This window comes from Lipotes vexillifer, unplaced genomic scaffold (assembly GCF_000442215.2).
Source record: "Lipotes vexillifer unplaced genomic scaffold, Lipotes_vexillifer_v1.1 scaffold472, whole genome shotgun sequence".
Lineage (NCBI taxonomy): Eukaryota > Metazoa > Chordata > Mammalia > Artiodactyla > Lipotidae > Lipotes > Lipotes vexillifer.
This window is the reverse complement of record NW_006797698.1, coordinates 886,937-903,498: the sequence shown is the minus strand read 5'-3', so window position 1 is coordinate 903,498 and position 16,562 is coordinate 886,937. Positions and strand designations below refer to the sequence as shown.

Below are 16,562 nucleotides of genomic sequence, written 5' to 3'. Positions count from 1 at the left end.
GCGGCACCCGGAGCCTATGCTTCTGCAACGGGAGAGGCCCGCGTACCGCAAAAAAAAAAAAAAAAGATCACAGAATGTGAAATGTAAAACTATAAAACTCCTAGAAGATAACACAGAAGAAAACCTAGATGACCTTGGGTTTGGCAATGACTTTTTAGATACAACACCAAAAGCATGATACATGAGAGAAATAACTGATACGCTAGATAGACTTCATTAAAATTTAAAATTTCTGCTCTGAATAAAACATTGCCAAGAGATACATAAAGACAAGCCACAGACTAGAAGAAAATATTTGCAAAAGACGTATCTGGTAAAGGACTCTTATCCAGATTATATGAAGAACGCTTAAAACTCAAAACTAAGAAAATGAACAACCTGATTAAAAAATGAGTCAAAGAATTTAACAGAGTAAGTGGAAGAAGACATACAGATGGAAAATAAGCATATTAAAAGGTATCCCTCATCATATGTTATCAGGGAAGTCTAAATTAAAACAATGAGATACTATTAAACACCTATTAGAATGGCCAAAATCCAGAACACTGACAACTCCAAATGCTGGGGAGGCTGTGAAGCAACAGGAACTCTCATTCATTGCTGGTGGGAATGCAAAATGGTACATCTACTTTGGAAAAATGGTTTGGCAGTTTCTCACAAAACTAAACATACTCTCACCATATGACCCAGCAATCATGCTCCTTGGTATTTACCCAAAGGAGCTGAAAACTTATGTCCACACAAAACTCTGCACACAAATGTTTACAGCAGCTTTATTCATAATTGCAAAAACCTAGAAGCAACCAAGGTGTCCTTTAGTAGGTGAACAGAAAACTGCTGTACATACATACAACAGAATATTTTTCAGCAATAAAAACAATGAGTTTTCAAGCCATGAAAAGAACCGTAAATGTATATTACTAAGTGAAAGGAGCCAATCTGAAAAGGCTACATATGGTATGATTCCAATTATATTACATTTTGGAAAAGACAAAACTGTGGAGACAGAAAAAAGAACAATGGTTGCCAGGGCTTAGAAGGGAGGAAAGGATGAATAGGCATAGCACAGAGGATTTTCAGGGCAGTGAAAGTATCTGTATGATACTATATTGATCGAGACATGTCATTATACATTCTTCCCAAACCTACAGAATGTATACCACCAAGAGTGAACCCTAATGTAAACTACGGACTTAAGGTGAAAATACTGTGTCACTGTAGTTTCATCAATCATAACAGATGCACCAATGCTGGTGGGAGTGCTGATAAACAGGAGGCTATGCGTGTGTAGGGGCAGGAGGTAAATGGGGAATATCTGTGCCTTCCACTCAATTTTGCTGTGAACCTGTAACTGTTCTAAAAACTAAAGTCTATTTAAAAAATTATGCTAGTGGTAACCTGAAAGTATGAATGTGAACTGACATTTCTAAGCATGTATATACAGCCTCACATCTATATAATTACTAGTATATAGAATGGACTAACATAACTAATTCTCAACAGAAACAATATGATATGCATCCCTACAGCCTAGAATATGATCTCTCATACTATTCTCCACTAAAAAGAACTAGTAGTCTTACAGAGTAGGCGATTTCATATCCTGAGGCAGAGAGTATTAAAGATGGGCCTGAAACATATTCTTGCCAACGAGCACTAGCTTTGAAACTTTTTTTTTTTTTTTTGCGGTACCTGGGCCTCTCACTGTTGTGGCCTCTCCCGTTGCGGGGCACAGGCTCTGGACGCACAGGCTCAGCGGCCATGGCTCACGGGCCCAGCCGCTCCGCGGCACGTGGGATCTTCCCGGACAGGGACACGAACCCGCGTCCCCTGCATCGGCAGGCGGACTCTCAACCACTGCGCCACCAGGGAAGCCCACTTTGAAACATTTTGAGATATTAAAAAGGATTAAGGGACTTCCCTGGTGGCGCAGTGGTTAAGAATCTGCCTGCTAATGCAGGGGACACAGGTTCGAGCCCTGGTCTGGGAAGATCCCACATGCCGTGGAGTAACTAAGCCCGCGTGCCACAACTACTGAGCCTGTGCTCTAGAGCCCGCGAGCCACAGCTACTGAAGCCCGCGTGCCTAGAGCCTGCTCTCCGCAACAAGAGAAGCCACCACAACGAGAAGCCTGCACACCGCAACAAAGACCCAACAGAGACAAATAAATAAATAATTTTTTAAAAAAAAGGATTCAGAAGCCAGCCAGAACGGGGCTCCCACTAGCCACACAATGACAACTTCAGCAGTTCAAAAAAAAAGGTTTAATTATAATTAGCTAAATCATAATTAACCAATTATAATTAACTAAAACAAGTTTGCAAAGCCCTGATTATATAATGACTGACTCTCAAAGAAAAGTGGAATTTCTCTCCTCAAGTAACTAGCACTTCATTCAAGTTGATTTTATTCATAAAGAAAAATGGACACAGAACTGGCAACAGTTGCACTACCTCCAAAAGAGAGGATTTTTCTTACCATAAAAACCTGTGAGAATTCTTGCTACTTTCCCAATGACCACTTGTAGGATACTCATTCCCATCACTAACCCTCACCCCCCACACACACCTTAAAAGAGTACTCATTTTAATAAATACTCTTAAATTACTACAAATCGTTAAAGAAATGTGTCAAGGCACACAATTCACAGAGTAAGAGACCTTCCAATGAATCCTGGGCCTGGAGACGGTGCAGAGATGTCAAAGTCTTGCAGTCAACTGGAATGTGCTTTTAAATTGATTAGAAATTTACGAAACTCTTTCTTCTCTTTGCTTGCAGGTTGGTAATTTTAACAACTGTTCTTTATCCTTTTCTTTACTATTCTGCTTGCCCTATGTGTTCACTAAAGGAACTGGACAACGGCCTTTCCAAGCACAAAGACAGAGCAAAGACTAACACAATTGGCTTTATTTAACTTTCATACAGGACAGGAGATATATATATATATATATATATATATATATATATATATATCTCATCAATGCCTATCATATGCCTGGAAGTATTCTGGGCACTGGGAATAAATCAATGAGCAAGACAAATCCCTGACCTCATGAAGTTTATGTTCTAGTGTGAAAGGCACACAAACAAATATGTAATATAATGTCGTACCTGTTAAATACTAGGAGGAGAAGTAAAGCAGGAGAAGAGGATAGAGCACGACAAGTGCTGCTTTTTGACAGGTTGATCAGGAAAGGCCTCTCCAACAAGACAGCACTGAGTAGAAATTTGACTGATGTACGGCAAGAAGTTCCATGAGTATCTGGGAGAAAGGCGTTCCAAGCAAAGAAGACAAAAAGTTCAAGTGCCTGAAAAAGGAATATGGCTGGAGCCCAGAGAGCAAGGGGAAGACAGGAGATGTGGATGGACAGGTAGCCAAGGTCAGTAGAGCTTGAAGATCATATATGGACTTTACGTTTTCTTTTAAGTATCTCTGGAGGCCTTGAATAGTTTACAGAAGGGAAATAAAACACTCTTACTTTGGGTTTTAATTAAAAGCTCACTCCACTACTACATGAAGAACAAAACCAGAATGGAGTGAGAGTAAAGGCAGCAAGACCAGTTGGGAAGCCCCTGGAGCAGTCCACACGAGCAGTGGTGGTGACTAGCTCTGGAGTAACAGCAGAGGAGGAGATGAGAGCTGACCGAAATCAAGCAGGGTTATCAAGGTAAAGCCCAAAGCATTTCCCAACAGGCTCCATATTTCGAGCCTGAACAATCCACGATGTCATTTACTGAGGTGGGAACACTGGACGAATAGAAGGTTTCGGGACAACAGTAAACAGTTCCACAGAAGACACATTAAGTTTGAGACCCTTTTAAGACATGGAAGAGGAGATGTTAAGAAGTAACCTGAAGATACTGGTTGTGTTCAAAGCAAGCAAAGAGCTGGTAATACAATTTTTAGAGTTACCAGCACATAGATAATATTTAAAGCAACTGAACTAAAAATGAGACCACCTTACCTGTGAGATGAGCAAAAGAGATCAGTGAGATAGGAAAAAGCAAGAGAATGTGGCATCCTGAAAAAGTCCAATTAAAACAAAAAGTTTTCCTCCTGAAAATGGTTAGCTGTGTGAAAATGACACTGAATACCTCAGGAGGACAGAGACTGAACAGTGGTTTTGGCAAAATACGAAATCAAAACCAGCTCTGGGAGAGCAGGAGGAAGAAAGCCTGACTGGAGTAGGTTCATGAAAAAATGGTCAAAAATAAGTAACGACCTTAAGTATAGACAATTCTTTCAAGGGCTTTTGCTATAAAGATGAGCAAAGGTGCAATATGGTAGCTAAAAGGGGTAGCTGACCACGAGAAGTTACTTATGTTTAAGAAGGGTGATACTGCAACAAATGCTAATACTAATGGAAATGATTCACTGAGAGAAGAAATTCTTGATACCAGAAACCAAGGAAAACCGAAGGCGCAAACGGGACAGAATCCGGGACGCAGGTAGAAGAGTTGGCTGTAGATGACCCCAGAGACTTTTCATCCCACTTTAAGTTAGGAAGGTATAATAAAATAGATGGACAGAGACGCAAGCAAGAAAGAAGATTTGATTGCGGATAAATGTGGAATTTCTTTCCTGATTGCTTCTATTTATTTTTTCATTGAAATAAGCAAGATCATCAACTGAAAAATGAAGAATGAGGTGTCAGACGTTTGAAGGGAGAAGAAAAGGTGGTGAAAGAATTATCCCTGATAATGGGAGAGGGAATTCTAAGTAGACGATAATGAGTGAAGGATAGCAATCATGACCCACTTGAGATTTGAGGTCATAAGTTTAAAATGCCACCAGTCAGCAAGTTTATGGTTTTCTCCAGCCATTTTCGCTGCTAAAATGCAGAGTCTGAGTTTTGTTATGAAAGCAAAATAGTGGGAGGATGGCAAAGGAGTTTAGGGTACATAACAGAACAACTACAATAATGGATCACAGAATCTGAACTAGAAAAGGAGGCTGACACACCCCATCAGTAAGATCACTGAGTTGGAGAATTCAGTGTGTCTGAAGAATTACTGTGGTGTGGATATTAGGAAAAAGTGAGCTAGTAAAAGAAAAGGTATAGTAAGGACAGTTGAAACTGAAGTTTTGGAAGTGAAACAGCAAGTGTCCTCGTAAGTGATACAGTGATAAAGGCTAAAGTTCGGCCATAAGAATGAGTGACTGAGGTGGGCTGGAGAAGAGGATTTTGAGGAAATCAAGGAGCTACAAGGTCTGGGTGTTGAACAGATTTTACTAAAATTGACAATGGGAGAAGGAGACGACAATGGAAAGGGACGTGCTACATCTTCAGAGAGTAAGACCGAGTACTCAGGGAGACTTCTGCTAAGTGCAACCGAACGGGACCTGTAGACAGTCTTAGAGCATTGGCTTAAAGGGACTTGCAAGTAATCGTTACACCACAAATGTCACTTAAAATTACAAAAAACTTTTCACAAGAAACTAACGGTACAAAGTACAGAAAAAATTTAAATTAAGGGGAAAATCTATGAAAAATAACTAGTGGAGAACTTATACAAATCCAAGTTTAAAGTAATGTGGTAATGAGGGGCTTCCCTGGTGGCACAGTGGTTAAGAATCTGCCTGCCAGTGCAGGGGACCCAAGTTCGAGCCCTGTGTGGGAAGATCCCACATGCGGTGGAGCAACTAAGCCCGTGCGCCACAACAACTGAGCCTGCGCTCTAGAGTCCACGAGCCACAACTACTGAAGCCTGCATGCCACAACTACTGAAGCCCACACACCTAGAGCCCAGGCTTGGCAACAAAAGAAGCCACCATGATGAGAAGCCCGCGCACCGCAATGAACAGCAGCCCCTGCTCGCCGAAACAAGAGAAGGCCTGCATGCAGCAACAAAGACCCAACACAGCCAAAAAAAAACATAAATAAAATAAATAAATTTATAAAAATAAATAAATAATGTGGTAATGAATGTACACCAAAGGGTAAAATGTAGAATTCTGAACTTCCAAGCTTCTCTCCTGTCACTCTACTTAACTAGACGCTATGGGAAAAAGGAATGAGAACTGCAGAACTTTTGAAGGCTTTTCCAAGAATTACAAGGATATAATAGCAACACATTTGACAACCAAAAGTATTTCATGGAAAATTATATTATAAAGATACGGCAAATTCTAATTTTCTCTAAAAACTGTATGACATTCTGTAAGCACCAAGGTGGTGACATTCAACATCAGAGAAAAAGCCTATCAACTATGTCTAAACAACAACTGTAAAAATACTGACAATGACAGACCATCTCACATAGATATCCTGTGAACACAATATGAACCCTAGTCCCACTGACAGCTCATTAAATCACTAACTTGGTGTAAACTTTGGAAACTACTTTGGGCAACCTATTCTATTTTCCTTTTGCAGATGCAAAACACACATTAGCTTATTTAAGGCACCTAAAAGTCCAGTAGACTAGGAAGTATTTGCTCTGGTCTCACCCAGCATTTCACAGCATTATTTGCTAACGGAACATATTTTTTCCTCACATATATACTAACACAATAAACAAACACTAGATGGTTCATAAGCCAGAAATCTCCCATGAGATATCATACGAATGGCCTGGAATTACTGTTTATTCCAGTTTTAATTTTGCTTTAATAAAATTTTTCTCTATAGAGATTAAACGATTTCTACTAAATCAGAGCTTTAGGGGGAAAAAAAGGGAGAAAACTCAGTTTTTTCACTTTGTCATTACTTATTAAACTACTCTAGCACATGGAAGTTTTAGAACTCGGTGTACAGACGACTGCTAACTGTAAAAATTATTCTGTAAATTCTTAAATTTTTAAATTAAGTTTTGAAACCTGTTTCCACAGTATTTTCTGTTTCTGTTGTCTCCAGCCCATCCATGCTGTCCTCATCTTCCACTGTACTTTTTCCTCTACTTCGAGGCCTATGGACAAAGAAATAAACATATAATTAAATGTTACACATTAAATCTTAGAATTATACTCAAAATAAAGCACAAGTTGAAGGTACACAAAATAATTTAGGCAATTTTTCCTTTACTTTACCATATCAAATAGTAAATATCACACTTTACAGCCATTTTTCCCACATATTCAGCCCTTCCTTATACCTAAATGTAGGGACAGGCCCATATTAATATGTTTGTGTCATCATAACTCACATCTGTAAGTATTCTCCAGGCTAGGTTTTCCCCTCTTCTACCAGACCTTGAGATCACTCCGTCTACAGTAGTGTTGTTTTTTGTTTTTTTTTTTGCGGTACGCGGGCCTCTCACTGCTGTGGCCTCTCCCGTTGCGGAGCACAGGCTCCGGACGTGCAGGCTCAGTAGCCATGGCTCACAGACCCAGCCGCTCCGCGGCACGTGGGACCTTCCCGGACCGGGGCACGAACCCCTGTCCATTGCATCGGCAGGCGGACTCTCAAACCACTGCGCCACCAGGGAAGCCCTACAGTAGTGGTTTTTAACTACCTAGTGGGTTCAAAGTTCACACACCAGGTTACACCTCTAGATCTAATGAAATTGAGGAGTGATGCCCAGATGTCTGCATTTTTAAGACACCTACCCCTTAAGGAGAAAGTGAGGCACACTCCTGCAAACCACCCCCACCAAAAAACAAAAAATCTAACTATGAAGCATGATCTAATCACACGTGCCTTACAAGTGTAATGGATTTTAATTTATAAACACTTCAGTAAAGTAAAATAAACATAAGAGTCATGGTAAGATCAGTTCGGTGCTTTGTGACCACCTATAGGGGTGGGATAGGGAGGGAGGGGATATGGAAAGATATGTATACATATAGCTGATTCACTTTGTTATACAGCAGAAACAAACACAACATTGTAACGCAATTATACTTCAATAAAGATGTTTAAAAAAAAAGAATCATGGTAAAGTACAATTCTCTTACCCAATGCAATTAACTAAAAAGACCTTTAAAGTTTCTGAGGTCTCATAAAGGATAGAAGTCAGTCAAAACCAGTTTTTAAACACATAAAAAAGAAGAAAAAAAAGACTTACATATAAAAAAAAAACTTAGAAATTGACAAAGGAGTACTCAGATAATTTCAGAGCTTTAAATTATTTCATTACTAAAAAGAAAAAGTACAAACGAACACAGTATTTATTTGAAAAACACTTAAGAGTTGAAAACAATAAAGAATAGAGAAAAATAATATGAAAAGGTAAAGCAAAAAAGACTGTTTTAAACAACAGGAAACCTATTTAAATCTTCTTTTTTTAATTTTATGTATTTATTTATTTTTGGCTGCGTTGGGTCTTCGTTGCTGCGTGCAGGCTTTCTCTAGTTGTGGGGAGCAGAGGCTACTCTTCATTGTGATGTGTGGGCTTCTCACTGCGGTGGCTTCTCTTGTTGTGGAACACAGGCTCTAGTCACGCGGGCTTCAGTAGTTGTGGCTCGCAGGCTCTATAGCACAGGCTCAGTAGTTGTGGCGCACGGGCTTAGTTACTCCGCGGCATGTGGGATCTTCCTGGACCAGGGCTCGAACCCGTGTCCCCTGCATTGGCAGGTGGATTCTTAACCACTGCGCCACCAGGGAAGCCCTAAATCTTATTTTTAAAAGGATATTAATCCATCTAAACCAATAAAGGAGATATAAAAATTTTTTTACGTTAAAGCAATCAAAGTCCAAATAGTTTTATAAGTGCAATACTACACACTGTCAAAAAGTCATCCTCGGGCTTCCCTGGTGAGCCATGGCTGCTGAGCCTGTGCATCCGGAGCCTGTGCTCCGCAACGGGAGAGGCCACAACAGTGAGAAGCCCACGTACCGCAAAAAAAAAAAAAAACTCATCCCACAGAAAAAAAATTAAAAGGAAATAACCAAAGCAAAATCCTAACATATCCAAAAAACTATGGATGAAAAAAAATACCAATAAATATAATGAGAATGCAAGTATAATTTAATATTAGAAATTTGCCAATATAACACACCAAGTCAAGCAGCCAAAACAGCATCATTCATGAGGGGAAGGGGGAAAGTAGGCAGAACAAATAAGAGATGACAAAAACTTGATGGGAAAGGGTGATCAGGGCTAAGGTTGATTTTATTGTTCATAGAAAAAGAGAGAATAATTATTTTTAGAATTTATTAAGGCAAATAGTTATGTTTAAGTAGTAGTAGTTATGTTTAAGTTATGTTTAACTTAAAAAAAAAAAAACTTTAGAGGGACTTCCCTAGTGGTTCAGTGGTCAAGAATCTGCCTCCCAATGCAGGGGACATGCGTTTCGATCCCTGGTTGGGGAACTAAGATCCCACAGGCCTCAGGGCAACTAAGCCCGTGCACCGCAACTACTGAACACGCAGGCAACAACTAGAGAGCTCATGCACCACAACTAGAGAAGCCTGAGCACCACAGCAAGGAGCCCCACCTCAGCAAAGGATCACGCATATGCCGCAATGAAGATCCCACGTACCACGACTAAGACCCGACGCAGTCAAAAATAAAATAATTATATTTCCATATTGCATTCACATGCTCAATCATCAGTTAAGGGTGCTAAAGGAGGCTAGAGTATGTCGAACAGAGTACGCAGTAAGAGCGAGCTGTGCAGAGAAAAAGCTCCAGAAATCTGCATGAGGGTACCCTTGAGTTTTTATCTGAATACCAAACTGTACAGTTGTGGTATAAAACCTCACAAGGCTGAAAAGCAACAGCTTCCAAGGAAAGAACCATTACAGAAGAGCTGCAATACGAACAAGTCCCAGAGCTCACAGAGAGCCAGGAATCAAACATGTTCCCTTTAGCCAGAGTGCCAAGATCTCAATGACTATATATAATGTATTCAGAACACATCTTTAGGAACAGGGCTAAATGAAGCCTAGAACAAATGCTATTCTAGACCATCCCTAAAACAGCTGACAAAATATCAACAGAATCAAAATAATCCACAACTAATTCAACTGGTAGCCAAAAAAAAAAAAAAAAAAAAAAGTTTAACACTTGTCAAAGTATTATAACAAAATCTACCACTCAACAACAACAAAAGGGACTTCCCTGGTGGTGGCGCAGTGGTTGAATCTGCCTGCCAATGCAGGGGACACGGGTTCGAGCCCTGGTCTGGCAGGATCCCACAGGCCGCGGAGCAACTAGGCCCGTGAGCCACAACTACTGAGCCTGCGCGTCTGGAGCCTGTGCTCCACAACAAGAGAGGCTGCAGACAGTGAGAGGCCCACGCACCGCGATGAAGAGTGGCTCCCGCTTGCCGCAACTAGAGAAAGCCCTCACACAGAAACGAAGACCAAACACAGCTAGCTAGCTAGCTAGCTACCTACCTAAATAAATAAATAAATAAATTTTAATAATAATAATAAAGGAATTCCCTTAAAAAAAAAGAATCCGCCTCCCAACGCAGGGAACATGTGTTTGATCGCTGGTCTGAGAAGATCCCACATGCCACGGAGCAACTAAGCCTCTGCGTCACAACTATTAAGCCCACACGCCACGACTACTGAACCCCACATGCCTAGAGCCTGTGCTCCGCAACAAGAGAAGCCACCGCGACGAGAAGCACACACACCATAAGGAAGAGTAGCCCCCGCTCGCCGTAACAGAGAAAGCCCAAACACAGCAATGAACACCCAACATGGCCAAAAACAAATAAATAATAACAAACAACAACAAAATCAAAATGTGTGGCATTATAAAAATTTATAAGTTATACAAAAAAGCAGGAAAATATGAGTCATAACCAGAAGAAAAATCAAGCAATAGAAACAAAACAACAGAGGCAATAGAGGGATAATCATGGATATTAAACCAGCTATTATCAGTATGCCTCATATCTTATTGAATATGGAAAACATGAAAGGAGAAGAGAAATGGAAGGTAACAAAATGTTAAGAAACTGTAACTAACAGAAGTAAGATCAAAAGATGACATCAAATGAAAATCTGCAAGATTAACATTTAATTAGAAATTGCAAAAGAAAAGATGATTGACCTTAAAGACATAGCAAAAAGCAAACAAACAAAAAACAAATAAACAAAAAAACCAACCTTCCCAAAATAAAGGACAAAGTGAAAAAAGACAAACACAGCTGCATGCAGTGCCCTGTGGGATGATAACAACCAGTCTAATAGGTGTTAGGTTGGAGTTGGAGGGAAGGGAACAGAAAAAATATTTAGTGAAATAACAGCTACAAAATCTTGCAAATTAAAAAAAAAAACAAAACAAAACCTGACAGACACAAGAAGCACAACAAAATCCCTAACAGACACACACATACACATCAGTAAGGCACTTAATAGTCTATTTGCTAACAGTAATAAAAAGAAAAGCTTAGAAGCAACCCCCCCAAAAGACATACTGTTTACAGGGTAACAAAAATAAGAATAACTGCAACTTTTTCATCTGAAACTATGTAAGCCAGAAGACAGTGAAACAACATATTTAAAAGTGCATGGAAAAACAATTAAAGAAAAAAACAAACAAAAAAAAACACATAAACCTTGAATAAAACATGCAGCAAAAGGTATCCTTCAGAAACAATAGTAGGGACTTCCCTTGTGGCACAGTGGTTGGTGTGGAAAACCCCCCCCCTGCCAATGCAGGGGACACGGGTTCAAGCCCTGGTCCGGGAAGATTCCACGTGCCGCGGAGCAACTAAGCCCGTGCGCCACAACTACTGAGCGTGCGCTCTAGAGCCCACAAGCCACAACTACTGAGCCCACGTGCTGCAACTACTGAAGCCCGCGTGCCCTAGAGCCCGTGCTCCGCAACAAGAGAAGCCACTGCAATGAGAAGCCTGTGCACCGCAAAAAAGAGTAGCCTCAGCTCACTGCAACTAAAGAAAGCCCGCGTGCAGCAACAAAGACCCGCCACAGCCATAGATAGATACATAGATAATAGTAATCTAAAATTTTTTTCAAACAAACGCTAAACAAATTCTTCACCAAAAAACCTTCATTAGAAGATACGTTAAGGAAATTCTTCAGAAAAAAAGGAAAATAATACTCAATAAAAATTTGGATCAAAATTCGTCTATGGAAAGAAATAAAGAGTGATGGAAATGATAACTATGTGAATAAATATAAAAGACTTATTTTTAAATCTTTTTAAAAGTTAACTCACTGTTCAAAGCAAAAATAATTTATTGTGAGGGGCATCCCTGGTGGCGCAGTGGTTGAGAGTCCGCCTGCCAATACAGGGGACACAGGTTCGTGCCCCGGTCCGGGAAGATCCCACATGTCGCGGAACGGCTGGGCCCATGCACCATGGCCGCTGAGCCTGCACGTCTGGAGCCTGTGCTCCGCACAGGAGAGGCCACAACAGTGAGAGGCCTGCGTACCGCAAAAAAATTAATTAATTAATTAATAATAATAATAATAATTTACTGTGGATTTCATAATATACATAAAATTTTAATATATGGCAACAATAGTTCAAAACACTGGAGGGTAAAAGTATACTGATGTACAGGCTTTTTATTATATCTGAACTGATATTAATTGAAGGTAGACTCTGATGAGTTAAAAATGTGTAACGTAAATCCTAGAGCTACTGCTTTGTAAACACACACACACACACACACACACACACACACACACACACAGCTTATTAGTCAAATGGAGATAAAATAGAATCCTAAAAAAATATTCAATTAACCCAAAAAAGACAGGAAATGAATAAAAGGAAACAAAGGATAAAATGGGAGAGAACGAACAAATATAAAACAAAGTGCAAGCAGATTTAAACCCATCCACATAAATAATTACGTTAAGCGTAAATGGTCTTAACACAACAATTCAAAGGCAAATTTTATCAGATTAAATTAAGAAAACAAGAACCTTCATCAAGGAGATAACAGTCCTAAATATGTATGCACTCAATAGCAAAGTTTCAAAATACATAATTGCAAGGCGAAATATTTAAACCCACAATCACATCTGGATATTGACACTCTGCTCAATAATTGCTACAGGTAGACACAAAACTCCATAAAGAGACAGAAGACAGAAGAGGATACCTACTTTTTCCCAACACACAATCCAGAGAATAAGCCATACTGTAGGCTTTAAAACAAAGTTCAACAAATTTTAGAAGACTGAAATCATATAGAACATGTTCTCTGGTCATAAGAGAATTAAACTGTAAACAAACAAAAAAGATGTATGCAATATCCTCAAATATTCAGTAAACAACACAATTCTAAATAAGCCACTAGTCAAGAAAGAAATGACAAGGAAATTAAAAAATAGCTTGAGCTAAATGAAAATGAAAAGACAGCATTTCAAAATTTTTAAGATTCAGGTAAGCAGTGAATGAGGGAAACTTACTTAAATAGTTATATCAAGGGCAAGATAGTTATATCAGGGTCAAGATGTAAGATTCCTATATCAAGGAATTAAGAGGTACCAACTATATATAAAATAAATAAGCTACAAGGATATACAGTACAACACAGGGAATATAGCCAATATTTTATAGTAACTATAAACTGAATAATATAACCTTTAAAAATTGTAAAACAATTGTGAATCACTATTTTCTACACCTGAAACTTCTGTAATATAGTACATCAACTTCACCTCAATAAAAATAAAGAGTAAAAAAAAAAAAAATAGTTAAATCAGAAAATAACAGCTCAACTCTAATAGTAATACAGGCCTCTACTTTGAGAAATTAAAAAATGAAAATCAAATCAAGCCTGTAATAAATAGAAGGGAAGAAATAATAAAGAGCAGAAATCGATGATATAAAAGCATAACAATTTTTTAAAAAATCAATGAAACCAAAAGATACTTCTTTGAAAGAATAAAATAGATGACTCGAGCAAAAATGATCAAGAAATGAAAAACAAACAAAAAAACCCTCACAAACTACCAACAGAAAATCTGAAACAGGGGTCATCACTAGAGAAACTACACACATTAAAAGGACAATGACATTATATTATAAATAATTTTATGTCAATGAATCAGCAACGTAGATGAAATGGACCAAAATCCTTGGAAGGCACAAATTACCAAAAATGACTTAAGAATAGAAATAGAAATAGAAAACCCAGAAATAGAATAACCCAGTTATCTATTTTAAAAATTGAATTTGTAAGTATAAACCTTCACACAAAGAAAATCCAATCCCAAATGGCTTTACTGATGAATTCCATTAAACTGTTAAGAAATAATACTAATCCTGCACTATCTTCTGTAAATAATGGAGAAGGAAACACTTTCCAACTGATTCTATGAGGCTGGCATTCCACTGACAACAAAATCAAAGACACTGTATACAACCAATATCCATCATAAACAGAGACCTGTTCCATAGAATAAAAAAGGAACACTCTACTACCCATTTTTTGCAGATATTATAATTGTCATACATACTGAGTCAAAACAAGGGTAATGAAAGAAAATAAAATTACAACCTATTTTTCGATTTAAATACACACATAAAAGTCCCAAACAAAAGATTGTCAAGGGGCTCCAGCTCTAAATAAGATGAAGGAATATATGCCAAACTTTTTCTCTCACTGAGTGTAACTATAAAACATGTAAATAATTCATGAAACAGCTATTTGAGTTTCCTTAAAGACATACAACAGCAGGTTGTTCAGGAACAGACACCAAAATTCAAAGTACTACCAAAGCATCACTAAGTTTACTTCTATTTTACCTCTCCAGTATCTCCTGGCCTGAACTCAAAGAAGTCTGAAACCCAGGAGTGATTGCTGAGGTGCAGAAAATGAGAGAGTTCACCTGACCTGACCAACAACCTGCCCATGGGTGGACCTGATCCTAATTAGTATAAGAAAGCCTTTCAGAACTGAGCTAACAGACCTCTGGCCAGGTCCCAGACTGATTACTTGGTACTGCACACACAGTACAAATAGAAACAGTCCTGCAAAAGGCTTTGAAAACTAAACTGACCTTACTACAAGCCCACAAAAGGCTGGTTGAAACCTGTAGCTTGGACCTACCCAGGCCAAGTTCCTGCTAAATCAAAATTACCACCATTCTCCATGTTTTTAAAACACACAGTCTTATAATATCTAAAATTGTTCAAGAAACAATCCAAATTACTTGATACATTAAAGAACTACAAAAATATCAAATCACACGAAAAAGTACAATGAACAAAAAAGGCTAATGATAAAATGACAGAGGTTGGAATTATCTGATAAGCACTTTGAGGCAGCTATTATAAAATGTTCTAATGAGCGATACTCTTAAAACTTAAAATAGAAAGTATGAGCAAATAAAGAAAAGACATAAAGAAGAAATTTTAGAAATAAAAAATTACAAAACCAAAATTAAAGGCTCACTAGAAATAAATAACAAATGATGGGCCTAAATCAAAACAAATTAATAATTACATTCAACATAAGTGGCCTAAAAACACTCCAATCAAAATACAGAGATCGTGTCAGAATCAATTAAAAAAGAAAATGCCCCAACTATATGCTGCCTACTTGAAACTGAAATCAAATATAATGACATATTTAAGGAAACATATACCATGCAACACTAATCAAAATTAAGCTGGAGTGGATATGCTAATATCATACAAAAAAAAATGACCAGGGATAAAGAAGGATATTACATATTGATAATACTGATTCCCAACAACACATAATTCTAATTCTAAATGCGTATGTATACCTAACAACAGAACTTCAAAATACATGAAGCAAAAACAAAAAAAAAACCTTAAAGTACATTATTCTCACTGAATCCTCTTAACTATCCTGTTGAAGTAGACATTGCTGTTCCCATTTTACAGATAACGAAACTGAAATTAAGAAAGGCTGAATAAGTTACCCAAAGTCACTCAGTTGGTAAGAGCTAAACTGTGGTGAGGGCAACAGATCCACGGGGAGAAGACCCATGAACTGAGGTCTGTAAAACTACTGGTTCCTCCTAAACTTCAACTTAAAAAAAAAAATTTGTTGGGGGTAGGGGAGCTAGCTATCTTGGACCAGTGCCTGTATTCGCTACCAAACATAACTTCAGTCAGAACTCCGTTACTCAACCCCTCACACATCAAAACTGGCAAAGGAAAAATTCTTACAAGCTCAAGACCATCTCTCCTCTAAGTGTCTCAGGATTTCACTCCACTGGACCAAGACATGTTGACCCACACACTCTCAAAAAAACAAGAGGTTGAAAGCAGGGACTTGAACAGGTATTTGTATACTTGTGTGCATAGGAGCTTTACACCCTCTAGGACCTCACTCCAATAATCTCCAACCTTACAGGATCTGCCAATTCGTCTCCCCTACCAGCTTCTCACGGTTCAGCTAAAAGGCAGCTGTGATACAGTGGTTACAAGCATGGATTGCAGAGCCATACTGCCTGTATTAAAAGGCTAATTACCAGCTGCACAACCATATATGAGCTGCTTAAACTCAGTGCCTCAATTTCCTCATCTGTAAAGTGGTACAAAAGCACTACCTCACAGGATTAGTTTGAGGACTGAATGTAAAGCACCTACAGCGCCAGTTCCCTGGTAGGCACTCACTGTTAGCTATTGACACTGGGACCCTCCCCTCATCCCCGTATCTTTATTACCTCTTTTCCCAGCTTGGATCCCATGGTCAGCAGTTATAA

General features: G+C 38.7%; 1 protein-coding gene across 1 annotated transcript in view; it reads right to left on the bottom strand.

The window, feature by feature from the left end:
- Nucleotides 1–16,562, bottom strand: part of KMT2C (lysine methyltransferase 2C) — a 298,335-nt gene that overhangs the window by 213,491 nt on the left and 68,282 nt on the right. Inside the window, exon 2 of the mRNA XM_007469801.1 lies at nt 6,821–6,909. Coding sequence (XP_007469863.1) covers nt 6,821–6,909 — 89 coding nt within the window. The remainder of the gene's footprint in view (nt 1–6,820; nt 6,910–16,562) is intronic.